The sequence below is a fragment of the Chrysemys picta genome, chromosome 2 (genome assembly GCF_011386835.1).
Source record: "Chrysemys picta bellii isolate R12L10 chromosome 2, ASM1138683v2, whole genome shotgun sequence".
NCBI classification, from domain to species: domain Eukaryota; kingdom Metazoa; phylum Chordata; order Testudines; family Emydidae; genus Chrysemys; species Chrysemys picta.
The window spans coordinates 286,475,784-286,492,481 of NC_088792.1; the positions used below are offsets into that span (position 1 = coordinate 286,475,784).

Consider the following 16,698-nt stretch of genomic DNA (forward strand, 5'->3'; position numbering starts at 1 on the left):
CTCATCTTACCAAAGAGCAGAAGCTTTTTTTCCCCCCCTGCAAAATTTGGTACAAATACAAGTAACCTTCCTCTTTCTTTAGGGTTGCGTCTCCTAATCCTGAATTGGTCTCGTGAGTCAGATTCGCATATCAAGCTCTGTGCAACATGACAATGCTCCATACAAACAGTGCTGGACCACCACACAACACCCCCAAGTTGCACTGACTCTGAAAGTGATTTCAGAACCCTGACTAACCAACAAGTAGCACTTACAGGATGCAAATCCCCCCCACCTCCGTTGATAAAATTGGGACAATTATGGAATCTAATGGTGCCACCCTCTTTCCAGGCCCCAGTTAGAGAAACATTAAGTGCAGAGACACTGAAGTGGCAGTTTTGTCCAGACCCTTCACAGAATATTTATGGTCACAAAAAAAGTAGAAACAAAAATCAATCTTTGCTCAGGCTTTCAGATAACTGGGCAGTAACAGGGAGAATGGTCATTTTAACAAGACTGGCTGTACCACATAAAGAAGGAAGCAACTGTTTCAACCAAAGTAGGTTCCCCTTAATGGATTTAAATAAAAGAGCAAGATTCACTCAATACTGCTTGTTCAGGATGAAAAGATACACTCTCCAGATATACCTAACTCGAGATAGGAGGGGGGCAACTTCCAGGCTGATGGGGGTGTAATTGCTTTGGTTGGGGCAAGTTTTCTGGCTTATCACCATTCACTCTAGGGCAGTGGTTCCCAAACTTTAACAACCTGTGAACCCCTTTCACTAAAAGGTCAAGTCTCGCGAACCCCCTCCTAAAAATGAATATTTCCAGGGATTTTCTCCTTTACCCGAGTATAAATTACACTGGTCTACAATTTTTGAGAAGTTGTCTGCTTCAGAGATAAAATGTGCTATTTATTCTGTATTTTGATGTACTGAATTCAAATATGACAATTAAAACAACTGATTGGCTACTGTTTCTAAGATATTTAAGTTTTTACATTTTATGTTTATGTATATTGTGTAGATAGTAGTGTTTTAATCATAAATTGTAAACCTAGGTCTTTTCATGTGTTTATGGTTGCTTTACATGATAATATTTCACCTGTCCTGTTTATGTAACACTTTAAAAATCAGCAAAAGGGTTATATAAATCAAATTTATTATGAAACAAAAGGCAAAAAACTATTATGTACATAGTTTAGTCCTATTCAGTGTCTACTTGGCGCTTCTTGGCTTGTCTCTTGTATTCATTAAATGGAGCATCTCTTGTCACTGTCCAGCAATAGTCTGCAAGCATTGATGGGCTCCATTTGCCCTGATAGCGTTTCTCCATTGTTGCAATGTCCTGGTGAAATCGCTCGCCGTGCTCGTCGCTCACTGCTCCGCAGTTCGGTGGAAAAAAATCTAGATGAGAGTGCAAAAAAATGTATCTTTAGTGACATGTTGCAACCAAGGCTTTTGTATGCCTTGAGAAGGTTTTCCACCAATAACCTGTAGTTGTCTGCCTTGTTGTTTCCGAGAAAATTTATTGCCACTAACTGGCAGGCTTTCCATGCCATCTTTTCCTTGCCACGCAGTGCATGGTCAAATGCATCATCTCGAAGAAGTTCACGAATCTGAGGACCAACAAAGACACCTTCCTTTATCTTAGCTTCACTTAACCTTGGAAATTTTCCACAGAGGTACTTGAAAGCTGCTTGTGTTTTGTCAATGGCCTTGACAAAGTTCTTCATCAGACCCAGCTTGATGTGTAAGGATGGTAACAAAATCTTTCTTGATTCAAGAAGTGGTGGATGCTGAACACTTTTCCTCCCAGGCTCCAATGACTGTGGGAGTGGCCAATCTTTCTTGATGTAGTGGGAATCTCTTGCACGACTATCCCATTCGCAGAGAAAACAGCAGTACTTTGTGTATCCAGTCTGCAGACCAAGCAAGAGAGCAACAACCTTCAAATCGCCACAAAGCTGCCACTGATGTTGGTCATAGTTTATGCACCTCAAAAGTTGTTTCATGTTGTCATAGGTTTCCTTCATATGGCCTGCATGACCAACTGGAATTGATGGCAAAACATTGCCATCATGCAGTAAAACAGCTTTAAGACTCGTCTTCAATGAATCAATGAACAGTCTCCACTCATCTGGATCGTGAACGATGTTGAGGGCTGCTATCACACCATCGATGTTGTTGCAGGCTACAAGATCACCTTCCATGAAGAAGAATGGGACAAGATCCTTTTGACGGTCACGGAACATTGAAACCCTAACATCACCTGCCAGGAGATTCCACTGCTGTAGTCTGGAGCCCAACAGTTCTGCCTTACTCTTGGGTAGTTCCAAATCCCTGACAAGGTCATTCAGTTCACCTTGTGTTATGAGGTGTGGTTCAGAGGAGGAGGATGGGAGAAAATGTGGGTCCTGTGACATTGATGGTTCAGGACCAGAAGTTTCATCCTCTTCCTCGTCTGACTCAAGTGAGAATGATTCTGGTGCATCAGGAACCGGCAGTCCTTCTCCGTGGGGTACTGGGCGTATAGCTGATGGAATGTTTGGATAATGCACAGTCCACTTTTTCTTCTTTGACACACCTTTCCCAACTGGAGGCAACATGCAGAAGTAACAATTGCTGGTATGATCTGTTGGCTCTCTCCAAATCATTGGCACTGCAAAAGGCATAGATTTCCTTTTCCTGTTCAACCACTGGCGAAGATTTTTTGCACAAGTGTTGCAGCATATGTGTGGGGCCCACCTCTTGTCCTGATCTCCAGTTTTGCAGCCAAAATAAAGGTGATAGGCTTTCTTAACCATAGTGGTTATCCTGCACTTTTGTGATGCAAAAGTCACTTCACCACAAACATAGCAGAATTGATCTGCACTGTTCACACAAATACGAGGCATCTCTGCTCACTTTGGCTAAACAGAAATGTGTCCCTTTGCAAAATCAAACACTGACAAATAAGAGAGCACGACACTGTATGATTTCTAGAGCTGATATAGGGCAATTTGTTCAGCAGAGTGATGTAAGCTTCGTTATGATTGCATCATCCATGACTTCTAGGAATAACATGATGCAATTCATATCATGTATGACGCAATACCAGCTTCAGATTGCATCATTCATTGTTTTGCCTAAAAAGCAAGTACTGTCCAAACCCAGTCATAGATTTATTCATAGATCCAGTCAAAGATGTATTGTAGTCATTTCTGATTTAAACTGAGATCCCTTCCCTTTATAACTCACTTATCCTCCGCCATTCCCAAGTCAGGGTCGTATATACTGACCCAATAGCATATCTTGAAAACTAGAGCCAATCAACAATTTTAAGCATCATTTTCATTCTCAGTGACCCAGAATTAGTAAAGTTTGACTACATTTATTTCAGAAGCATTTTGGCTGTAGAGCAGGGTTATAAAAGCAGTGATCTTGGAAATATAAAATTTGTTTTTATGACATGCTTATTACAAACTATTTATTATTATTTATCATGACAGTATTTTTATTACATTATGAAAACAGCAACACTCTTCCAAGATCTCACTTCCGTAGCTTGCATCATTTTGAATAAGCCTGTTATAAGACAAGGCTCCTATGCTTCATCAAGGAGTATGAGGCCTAGTCTTCACTTACCGGCTGGTCCGGCGGCACGCCATCGATGTTCTGGGATCGATTTATCGCGTCTGGTTAAGACGTGATAAATCGATCCCGGAAGTGCTCACAGTCGGCGCCGGTACTCCAGCTCGCCGAGAGGAGTACGCGGCATCGACGGGGGGAGACTTCCTGCCGCATCTGGACCGCGGTAAGTTCGGACTAAGGTACTTCGAATTCAGCTACGTTATTAACGTAGCTGAATTTGCGTACCTTAGTCCGATTTGGGGACTTAGTGGGGACCAGGCCTCAGATGTGAAACAGTGCGAAGGTATTTAAGAAGCCAACTCGAAGAGTTCCTCCTACACAAGCATTCAGGTCTTGAGCAGTCCAGGCAAACAACGCATGTTACAACAAAGCTTAAACTTGTTCTTCATAATAATTTTAAAAACAATACTAGCTGCCTATTTAATTTTAAAAACAGCAAAAAAATATCCACCTCCCTTTCCATTTCTTATAAGGAGTCTTGAAGTTTAAATCTCCTCAGTGTGATAGATATGCTTGCTTTGATCTGCTTAGCTCTTGTAAGTCCAGGGGCTCCGGGCTGCTGGCCCACAGCTGCCCAGGGTCCCTAGGGACAGCTCTGTCCGCCATTAGGGAATTTTTCCGAGAACCCCCTGTAACATTTCGTGAACCCCACCTTGGGAACCACTGCTCTAGGGTCATGTAGTCATTGCAAACAAATCCCTGCAGATGCACAGAATGATCTGACAAATTGCAGTGTGAATAACAGTTATAGTGGACAACACAGGTAAGAACCCCTTGCTAGTGGCGACAGCTCCAAACAGAAGCGATCAGTTTAATCCCAAAACAATGAAGCATCTGGACTTAATTTAGTAAGCAATTTACATTTAACACTGGAACAAACCTGAAAATAATTTATCCTGAACAGTTTGCTTGGCCACTATTTGCCCTGTCCTCTCGGTTATGATTAAATGGCATTTTATTACTCTGCTCCTCCCTCTCTGTGAAGCTACTGCCAGAACCAGTGTCTACAGCCATGACACTGATGAGAACTTGACAGATTCGATATTATGATTTCAGGGCAGAATCAAACCGAAGATGAGCTATCAGGACTAAACCTTCACTTACATGCAAATATCTACCATTGTAACTACCAACAAATTATGAACCTGTGAAATGCAAAGAAATTTAAGGCCTGCTTTACACTACAGAGTTGGGTCGGCTCAACTACAAAAGTTTCACGCCCTTTGTGATGTAGTTAAACCTACCTAAGCCCTGGTGTAGACACTGCTAGGTTGGTGTAACAATTCTTCCATCGAACTAGCTATCACCTCTCAGAAAGGTGGATTTTGTACAGTAAAGGAAAAATCCTTTCCGTCGCTGCAATAAGTGTAATAACTACTCCAGGTGTGCACTGCAGAGTTTCTAGTACAGACATACATTAGGCTAAAAATCTCAGGGTATTTGCAAGTTCGCACTATACAAGCCCCTCTTCAAAACACCAATAAGAGATGTTCTAATTGGGCCAGCCTAGAAGTAGCACAAAGATTGATTTGACTGTATGATTTACTATCGCGGAATGACAGTCATGGGTATTTGTGGATTCTATATAGAAGATAAAATATGAGCATATGATGATATCTTGATGGAAAAGCAATGGGGGGGGGGGAAGGGGGGAGAGGAGAAAGAGCAGGAAGAACCAGTATTTGGTCTGTTTGTGAACACAGAAAGTTGGTACATCTGGTTCATAAAAAGAAGGTGAATTGGAGGAGGGTCCATGGCTCAGTAGATACTTTCCATGAAGTGCAAGAGTAATTTGTAGACTAGTATGGAGAATAGGGCATGTTTCCTGGGGAAAGAGTGTGACCTCAGGACCTCTTGATGCCAACTGGCAGAGGACACCAAGGTGCATGGTGTACAGGGATCCCATGGGTTCACCAAAAGGGGTCATTGTAAGGGTCTCTACTGAAAGCCTGTGTCACACTGGTTATTTAATCACCGAGAGATGTATGTATGGAAAATGTGTGAGGAGTTGTGTATGTATGCTGAAAATTATGTTTTCTAGGCCTTGTAGTTAAAGGCAGGTCACTCCAAGGTAGTGTGTCATGAGACAAACTTCTCCAGACAGGAGACGGGAGAATTATCTCCCTGGTGAACCACTATAGATTGTGAATCTCATAACAGAAGTCTATTAGCATCCTAATAGATTAGCATAGGCAGAAATGTTACCTGGATGTCACAAGTCGCCTTGTCTTCCAGCTGGGAACAGGAATGCTGAAGGATGACGACGAACTTGAAGGTGAAGCCACATTCTTCTTCACTATCCTATAGCGAGTCTGTACTACTTTATTAGCCACAGGGCTCCTTACAAGGTGCAAGCTGGACCCTGGAAGAAAGTAAGCAAAAGAACAACCTGAAAAGTTCTCATCCTTAGGATGCATGTGATTAAGGGTGGGAAGGAGGCAAGCCACCTACATAACCAGTTCATACTATGCAGAGAAGAGTGGCTTCTAGCTAAGACTAAGGAGAGCTTGTTAGCACTTCAACTACTTATGATCCCCAATTTGGTCAGAAAGTAATGCCCCCCCAAGTGTGCCCATACACACACATGCACATGTACGGCACAAGCAATCAGATGTATTATGGGGGTGTTCATGTTTTTCTGTCCAAGGTAGGAACTGGACAAAATGGAACATTGTCTGTTGTAATTACTACGTACTGACTGTGTCAATCCTCATTAAGCTCACATAGTCTAGCTCCTGCTTATGGACAAAGAGGTTCTAAGTTTCAGTAGGTCATTAATACACAAAGTCTGAAGGATACGGCTAGTTAGCCAGATCTGTTTGAGAGAGGAGAAGTGATCGGTCCAGTTTGACAGGCAGAAGATATTTTCATCCTTGGTTATATCATTGCACACTATTGACTGAAGCAGGCATTTCCCCACTGCATCTTAAAGAGTACAAATATTCCAGCCTTCCTACTGCACAATGGTCTTTTGAGACATTTCAAACACATTTAGAAAACACACCTTATCCCTGACATCTACATTCTGAATAGATTTATGTATTTAATCATTTCCATTTTCATAATATTTTGCAAGATGATCTATACGTCAGTTTTTAATGCAGAATGCTTCATGCAATTAACAGTTATATGTTTGACTCTGTTTTTCCTCTCCTTGATAGTTAGCAATTTTTTTTCACAGCTTTAAGGAATGCGTCTAATTGCCTGACTTTTATAACATACAGCTATAACTGCCCAGATAATTAAAGCTGACACTACATGCTGAGACTAAATCCTCTGGTTTTATAACTGATTTAAAGGGCTGGCTGGGTTTTTTTGGAGATCTTCTAATTAAAATTATTGCAAGATGGAGAGGGGAAAACCAGACCCCACTTTTGTGTTTGCCCAATGTGTCCCTTGTTGGGAGAGGTGGGACTAGTGCTGCCCACAAGCTAAAATTTAGCATGTGGTAATAACAAGAGTGCTAGGGGCACAGAGCTACCACTGCAAGTGTACAACCACATTCCAGCAGTCGTATCAGTGCTAAGTACTACCATAGGCAGAGCAGGTTTTGAGAATGTGATGGCAATAACTCCTGTGCCCTCTTGCACCAGAGCTAAAATACAGGTACTCATATTTCTAGTTCATTCAGAAGCTGGGTCCGAGAGCTAATTCAAATTCAGCAACTCGGTACCTCTGTTAGGATCTGGAGGGTAGAATAGCAGCATGAATCTCCCATCCCAAATTCAGACAGCGGTAAAAAATGTTTAACACATGGGATACGCAAGAGAAGGCTCGATAGTGCAAAATGTCACTGGAGATCTTAATAATAAAAATGAAGATAGCAACTTTCCCCCTGAATTATAATGGAAAAAAGATGATCACAACCGAAGAGAGCAATATTTAGGAATACCGAGATCGTCAACTCTGCCTGTTAAACGTTGTGCACACTCACGGCGCTACACAAATACTGTCGTCATTCTATACAATTGTGACAATCTGACAAGGGCTCAGTGTACATAAATCAAGGCAAATCTGGCAGCACATTTCCCATACTGAAGCATATACAATTAGGACAATAATTTTAATCTACCATTTTCCCTTCCACTACCTGCAGCTTTTACAGTTATATTGTAGGTTTTACATTAAAAAATATTCAAATTAGGGCTGTCAATTAATCACAGTTAACTCATGCGATTAACTCAAAAAAATTAATTGCAATCAATCGCTGTTTTATTCGCGCTGCTAAGCAATAGAATACCAATTGACATTTATTAAATATTTTGGATGGTTTTCTACATTTTCAGATATATTGTATTCTGTATTGTAATTGAAATCAAAGTGTATATTATTTATTATTACAAATATTTGGCACCTTAAAAAATGATAAATAGTATTTTTCAATTCACCTCATACAAGTACTGTAGAGCAATCTCTTTGTTGTGACAGTGCAATTTATAAATGTAGATTTTTTTTTGTTACATAACTGCACTCAAAAACAAAATGTAAAACTTCAGAGCCTACAAGTCCACTCAGTCCTGCTTCTTGTTCAGCCAATTGCTAAAACAAACAAGTTAGTTTACAATTACTGGAGATAATGCTGCCCTCTTACTTACAATATCACTTGAAAGTGAGAAAAGGTATTTGCATGGCACTTTTGTAGCCGGCATTGCAAGGTATTTACATGCCAGATATGCTAAACATTTGTATGCCCCTTCATGCTTCGGCCACAATTCCAGAGGACATGCTTTCATGCTGATGACACTCGTTAAAAAAATAATGCGTAAATTAAATTTGTGACTGAACTCCTTGGGGGAGAATTGTATGTCTCCTGTTGTGTTTCACCGAGGTTCTGCCATGTATTTCATGTTATAGCAGTCTCGGATGATGATCCAGAACATGTTCGTTTAAGAACACTTTCACAGCAGATTTGACAAAATGCAAACAAGGTACCAATGTGAGATTTCTAAGGATAGATACAGCTGAAAATACAGTCCACCTTGAGAGAATGCTTAAAGAACTGAATGCGAAAAGTAGTCAAGTCGGATTAAAAATGAACCAGTCGAAAACGAGATATATGAGATCAGATGTTCTGCCAAGAACCCAAATAACTCTTGGAGGAGAGCAGATCCAAGAGGTCGACAAATACGTTTATTTGGGCCAGGAAGTCAACATGCGCCACGATCAGAAAGGCGAACTGTTGCACAGAAAAAAAGCTGGATGGTGCGCATTCAACGAGATCAGGGACATCCTCCAAGGAAAGATCAGCAAAACAACTCGTGCAAATCTTTTTAACTCGTCCATGCTTCCAGCGATGCTATATGGCAGTGAAACATGGTTGCTGACGAAGACTGAAGAACATCAACTGTCTGTCACACAGAGGGCGATGGAACGAACATTTTTGGGTATTTCGCTCCGTGATCGCATCCCCAATGAAATAATTAGGCAGCAGTCTGGAGTCCGAGATGATGTTGTCGAAAGCAAGCTCAGCAAAATGCGGTGGGTGAGACATGTGGCCCGACTCAGTGACAACAGATGGACTGCAGCTATATCTGAGTGGTATCCGCGAGAACTGAAACGGCCACGCGGTTGGCCTCCAAAGAGGTGGGGTGATTTCTTAACAAGGAGATATGGACAAACACGGCGAAGGATGGCCAGAGCGAGAGAAGATAATATATGGAGATATACCTATCTCATAGAACTGGAAGGGACCTCGAAAGGTCATCGAGTCCAGCCCCCTGCCTTCACTAGCAGGACCAAGTACTGATTTTTGCCCCAGATCCCTAAGTGGCCCCCTCAAGGATTGAACTCACAACCCTGGGTTTAGCAGGCCAATGCTCAAACCACTGAGCTATCCCTCCCCCTGAAGATTGGAAGACGTGTTGTGATCGGTCTTAACTGATGAAGGACCGACAGTCTATGCAGTCTACGCAGATACAGCACTCAACCCAAGGTTTAAGAATCTGAAGTGCCTTCCAAAATCTGAGAGAGATGACGTGTGGAGCATGCTTTCAGATGTCTTAAAAGACCAACAGTCCGATGCAGAAACTACAGAACCCGAACCACTAAAAAAGAAAATCAACCTTCTGCTGGTGGCATCTGACTGAGATGATGAAATGAACATGCGTTCGTCCACACTGCTTTGGATCGTTATCGAGCAGAACCCGTCATCAGCATGGACACGTCTTCTGGAATGGTGGTTGAAGCATGAAGGGACATATGAATCTTTGGCGCATCTGGCACATAAACATCTTGTGATGCCGGTTACAACAGTGCCATGCGAACACCTGTTCTCACTTTCAGGTGACATTGTAAACAAGATGTGGGCAGTATTATCTCCTGCAAATTGTAACCACACTTGTTTGTCTGAGCGATTGGCTGAAGTAGGACTGAATGGACTTGTAGGTTCTAAAGTTATACATGGTTTTATTTTTGAATGCAGTTATTTTTTGTACAAAATTCTACATTTGTAAGTTCAACTTTCATGATAAAGAAATTGCACTACAGTACTTGTAGGAGGTGAACTGAAAAATACTATTTCTTTTGTTTTTTACAGTGCAAATACTTGTAATCAAAATAACTATAAAGTGACCACTGTATGCTGTATATTCTCTGTTGTAACTGAAATCACTATATTTGAAAATGTAGAAAACATCCAAAAATATGTAAATACATGGTATTCTATTACTGATTAATCGCGCGATTCATTCTTTTAATCCCTTGACAGCCCAAATTCAAATGGTTAAAATCAGACCAAACAATACTTCTCAAATACAGCAAATGCAGTGGTTCAAGCATGCAAGTAGGAAGTCCTTTGAGAAGACTGCATGATTGAGCTTCGGATGCAAACCAGCTCGTTTTGGCAAGGACATGGATATGGGGTCCAAAGACTACGGGTTTTGGTATATGTTTGTACAGTGCTGAGCACAAAGGGGCCTTGATTCCTTATTGAGGCCCTTACTTGCTACCACAATGTAAATAATTAATAATAAATGCACTGAAATAATCTTATGTACTGTTATGTCAATAAATAGCCTCAGCACAAAACACATTATAATGCTTTTTAGGGTGGCGGGATTCTGCTGTAGGGAGACCTACAGATCTAATGCAGTCCGCAATTATCAGCAAGCATGAATAAAAATAGCAGTGCTACACAGTATATTAAATACCAAACAGGGTACATTAAGTTAATGTTAAGTATTAAATACCCACAAAAGCCAGGAAGTTAAAGCCAGCAGCTTAAAGAGCTACTGGTGCCTTTTAGTAAAAAATTCTGCTTAAACAAACTCCCCACAGATCTATAAATCAAATCAAATATTCCCAATCCTTTTCTTCCTTCTCTCTTAATTAACAATTATTTACATTAAAAAATGTTCTTTGTTTCCGAGATATTCCAGCCCCTTGTTCCCCACATAGAAGTCTATGGTTTTGACAAGCATTTCCAAATCAACCAGTTCTAAAAGATAACCAGTATGGAATAGGAAGTAACAGGCTGCAGGCAGTGGGGAAATCTAAGGCCCTGTCTACACTTGGGACATTTTTTAAAAAATTTTCCATCGCTGCAGACACCAGTTCAGTTCTACCAAATTAGCTATTTTGGGAGTGCCAGTGGAAACAGTTCCCATCGGTGTTTTCAGCACTCTCTCATCTCACCTTGATCACAGTGGGTCTAATTGACATGATGTAGCTAAATTAGTGTTAGCAAAGTCCTGCAGTTACAAAATTTCCCTAATGTAGACAAGACCTATGAAAGAAAGATCCTGTTGTGTTGCAAATCTTCCTAGCACTAAAGGCTGAGAAAGGGGATCGACTGAAAATGAACAGAAACGGGACAGTTTCTCATCTAAACAGAATGTTTATCAACGTTTCCCCACACTGGACTTGTTAAAAACGATTGTAAGCTCCCCGGAGTAGTGACTGCATCATCCTGTGTGTCTGTAGAGCTGTAGCACGGTTTGAGACCTATTATAATATAATTTCTAATATTATTGAGCCATGGCCAAGTTAGATTGTTTTGTTCATGGACATCTATTGAATTCAGTTATTTTGATTTAAATAACTAAAAAACACCTATAGACTTTGGATGCGCTAATGCACCATTAACAATATCTCAGCAACATTAACATGATCAATTCAACAGGCGCTCAAGCCAGCCACCTACAAAAACTCTTTTCCGCCCCTTCATTATCTAAGACGCATACCCTCAATCTTCTCCAAAGCCCTATCTAACAGATCTAAACTATCCCCTGATCTGGCCTATTTCAGACCAAGTGCGGGGGAGCAAACTCCAGATTCCTCACAGAGAGCTTTAGTGATGCCAGGCCTTCATATGTTTTGCTATCCTCTAGCAGAAAGTCCAGAGTTGGAACTAAAAACTAAATGACTCCACTTCTCTGAATGGCCTCAAACAAAGCCATTCACAATTCATATGAGGACATGTTTCTGGCCAAGCATCTATAATATCACAGAGGTCCACACTGGAAAGCAGTTCTGCCTCTCCCCCTTTAGAAGGGGAATATAATGGTAGGGCTGACCCACTCCACACATTTCATATCCATAGATTTAATAGGACTACACTTAAAATTTCAGTAAAGCTTTTTATGGATCTTAAAAGTCACGAAGCTATTTTACACAGAAGTCATGCAGAAAAGCAGTGGCAAAAATGTGAAGAGAGCCCAGGAGTCCCTGGCTCCCTGTTTCTCCTTGCCAAACATTAGACTACATCTTATTTCTAAACTTTCACATGGGTTTCCTTGCATGTAGAATCACAGAATCATAGGGTTGGAAGAGACCTCGGGAGGTCATGTAGTCCAACCCCCTGCTCAAAGCAGGACCAACCCCAACTAAATCATCCCAGCCAGGGCTTTGTCAAGCCGGGCCTTAAAAACCTCTAAGGATGGAGATTCCACCACCTCCCTAGGTAACCCATTCCAGTGCTTCACCACCCTCCTAGTGAAATAGTGTTTCCTAATACAAAACCTAGACCTCCCCCACTGCAACTTGAAACCATTACTTCTTGTTCTGTCATCTGCCACCACTGAGAACAGCCGAGCTCCATCCTCTTTGGAACCCCCCTTCAGGTAGTTGAAGGCTGCTATCCAATCCCCCCTCATTCTTCTCTTCTGCAGACTAAACAAGTGCAGTTCCCTCAGCTTCTCCTCGTAAGTCATGTGCCCCAGCTCCCTAATCATTTTCGTTGCCCTCCGCTGGACTATCTCCAATTTGTCCACATCCTTTCTGTAGCGGGGGGCCCAAAACTGGACGCAATACTCCAGATGCGGCCTCACCAGTGCCAAATAGAGGGGAATAATCACTTCCCTCGATCTGCTGGCAATGCTCCTACTAATACAGCCCAATATGCTGTTAGCCTTCTTGGCAACAAGGGCACACCATTGACTCATATGCAGCTTCTCATCCACTGTAATCCCCAGGTCCTTCTCTGCAGAACTGCTACTTAGCCAGTCGGTCCCCAGCCTGTAGCAGTGCATGGGATACTTCAGTCCTAAGTGCAGAACTCTGCACTTGTCCTCGTTGAACCTCATCAGATTTCTTTTGGCCCAATCCTCCAATTTGTCTAGGTCACTCTGGACGCTATACCTACCCTCCAGATTATCTAGCTCCCCCCAGCTTAGTGTCATCTCTGAACTTGCTGAGGGTGCAATCTATCCCATCGTCCAGATCATTAATAAAGATGTTGAACAAAACCGGCCCCAGGTCCGACCCCTGGGGCATTCCGTTTGATACCGGCTGCCAACTAGACATCGAGCTGTTGATCACTAGCCATTGAGCCCGACAATCTAGCCAGCTTTCTATCCACCTTATAGTCCATTCATCCAATCCATACTTTTTTAATTTGCTGGCAAGAATACTGTGTATTACTGTGTAATATGTACAGATCCCTGTAGGAATTTCCCTAAGCATGCTACTTGCATATTTGAAATATTAGCTGACTCTTTACCTATGTTCTGACCTTATACAATTATTTAAGTTGGGAATTTGTCAAATACATTAACGTTATTTTTTTTTTCGTTTTGGCACCTTTACAAGCTCTCGTAGCTGCTAATCAATCAGACATCCAATCAAACTCTTGCCTGACATCCCTCACTGCCTTGCACTTACAAGTGAGGTAAGAAATAGAGGTCCCAAATTGTGGTGGCTTTCAGTTCCCCCTCCCCACCATTCCCAAAACACAGACAGACCGGCGCCTGGCAAACTCTATTCCACAGCGGTAATTGGATGTTGCATTCATACAGTAGCTGCTCTTCTGATACTGGTGTGCGCGAGTCTCTGGCATTAACCACGTTCTGAAAGAGACTCTCCGAAGCAGCTCAGTTTTCTATTATTACTTGCTAGCTGAGGGGTTTTGTGTAGATAATCATGTTATTTAGATAGGATGTTGGTTTAATTCCCTTCATTACAGGCTCCCAGGGTTGTAATTTTTTTTCGCCGCATGATGTATTCCCTGTGGCACATTTCACTCAAATCAAACACTTTACGCTTTTATTACAAACAATACCCCAGCGCCTCCCGTTATCAGCCCAGCACACACACGCACGCTCCTTGCAGAGATCCAGAGGTCAGTTCTAATGACTAATCGATCTCATTAGCTTTCCTAATTAAAAACTTTACTACCGCAATGGAAGACAAACTACAAAAAAACTGCTTGCATCATATTTGAATGGGATATGAGCACCATTTATCAGCCAGGGCTCACAGCTCATGCACACCAGAGTGCTCCGTGCATTGCTGAGATGGTGGTTTTACTCCGAGACATGCCTCCCCCGTGAACAATTCACACCAACCACACCCAAGGAGAAGAGGAAAGGAGGAAGGAAAAAACCTGGTGTGGAAACTTAGACACCTTATGGCTGACCTTCACAATGGCACCTTATTGCCATAAAAGTCTTAAAGCGATACTTATGTATGCATCCTTCCCAAGGTTCCTTATGAGCTGATGGAGTCAAAGAACCAAAGCGTGCCTCTCTTTCGACTCAGCCTTTTAGGAAGACGTTTGAACGCTGTAACATCAAGGTGGCAAACCTCTCTGGTTAAGCTTCACAATAATATACTTTGCACTTACACCGCACATTCTAAGTGTGTCTGTGCATTCACTCAGACACACAACACTCATGAGAGCTAGGGAAGCATGATCCCCATTTTACAGATGGGAAATCTGAGGTGGGGGGGAGAGAGAATAAACATCCTTTCCTAGCACCACATAGGGAGTCTGTGGTAGAGCCAGGAACAGAACTCAAACTCCTAGTTCTTTGCCTTAACAATGGGATCATTGTCAAGGCTAGTGTTCATCTTCCATCGGCTTCAACCATCAGTGATTTTCATTTGTTTTCATTTTTCCTCCCCCCAAATTAATGAATAGCTAAAATGAATGTTCAAAGTGAGGGGAGAGGCTAAGTTTTTTATACAAAGTGACAAAATAGGATTGTTTCCCTAAAACCAGAATTTCTTACAAATCCATTCTATGTCCACATGTTCACACGTACATGGGTTCATCTTGAGATCTTACATCCCCTCCAAACCGGGTGAACATGGAAAAAGACTACCTCCTTCTTATTTATATAGCACCCTTTATCTCAAAGGCTCCAACCACTGACATTTTACTTCTCCATAGCTACCATAGAAATCAGAAGCGGGAAAGACATTAACCAGTCTAGTCTGTCTCCCAGCCAAAGCAGGATTCTCCTCTACATTTTTCAGCAATTTCTCCAACACAATTTTCAATGAACCAAAAAATGAGACTTCCATCTCTTCCTTGGGGAGAATGTGCCCTCGTCTGCTGGATCTCGCTGTTGGGCTGAGGAGCCAGGAAAACTTCCTAAATTCTCTGCTGCATAATTTCTTATGCCTACAATCACACAGGAGCTGTACTGACAGAAAGGCAGCACATATAACCAGATGATGATAACTCACCACCCTTTGTTTATTTCTGCAGATCTTTGTTCAGTTTACTACGTTATTTCTCTAGAGATAGAATATCGTTGGCACATGCCCACAGTACCAATAATCAAGCATGGTAAGTAGAGAAAGACAGTAAACTAGCAGCCATTGTTGGGATAGATTAGCTAATCATCTAAACTGGTAGGGTAAATCCTATGTTCCTAAAAGTGAGAGGAATAAAGTACCCGAATGATCAAGGCACAGTGCAAGGATACAGTCTGGGAGCTGGGATTCCCAGAGACAACAGATTTCAATTCCTTTGTAAAGGAAAAATGCAAGGACCAAGAAGTGGGCCAGTCGGGCTCTGTAAGATGCTCCAACATCTGAGGGTCACGAGGATCCACACTGGAAACAGAGAGGGACTGTGGACCCCTTGTGGGGTCACAAGGGGCCATTAAGACTTGTGGGGAGAGAGCCACAGGAGCTGCCATCAAGACAGTCAGGAAGGGTAGGCACCAAACTGAACCCCGAAGTCAGTGGAAAATGGGCAATAGCAGAAGTGACGTGTTTATTTTCCGTTACTTGGAACTCAGTTCAGGGTAGGGGAGCCCTCGAGGGCAATGAATGCCAGGGTTAGAAAATGAACAGCAAAGGTGGTACGGCTACAGCCATTCAGGGCGTTAGGGGAATCGCTGGAAAGAAGGATGAGTTAGCATTAGCCTAACAGGCTTCTACAAATCTATCAGGGAAGACAGGCTGGTGAAAAAGCAGGAGGCAGATGAAACCAACAATAATTCTAGTGTGGCTGAGCCCCAGAGCCTCCTGTTTCAAAGGCAGCCTGTTAACAAGAAAGCTAAAGGGGGGCAAGTATAATATACCATAGATACCGATCCTGGCTCTGATTCGCTTCCACTGAATTCCTTAGTGCAGGATCAGGGCCACAAATCAAATAAGGGAATAACTGAAAATCTTTACTGAATGTGTATTGTAGAGGTCACCTGGGGGGTAACCCCGAGAGCGAAGTTTACATTGAGACTGTGATGGTAAAAAACACACAGAATCACAGCCATAAACAGCACAGGAACGCTCGTGTCCGTTTTTAGTGTGGAGCAGGCCTCAATGTGTGATATAACCCAATTTAGTTAAATCAGTGCAGCTGTGTGTGGGAACCTTCCTCCAACAGGCATCAGCAGAGTTATACCAGTATAAC

The 16,698-nt window shown here is 42.2% G+C and overlaps 1 protein-coding gene across 2 annotated transcripts in view; it reads right to left on the reverse strand.

Annotated features, from left to right (window-relative positions):
- The window catches only part of ZC3H3 (zinc finger CCCH-type containing 3), a 337,281-nt gene that overhangs the window by 207,614 nt on the left and 112,969 nt on the right, over positions 1-16,698 (reverse strand). For both annotated transcript variants that reach the window (XM_005291097.5, XM_042860930.2), the window contains one exon: positions 5,820-5,976. In XM_005291097.5, coding sequence (XP_005291154.2) covers positions 5,820-5,976 — 157 coding nt within the window. The remainder of the gene's footprint in view (positions 1-5,819; positions 5,977-16,698) is intronic.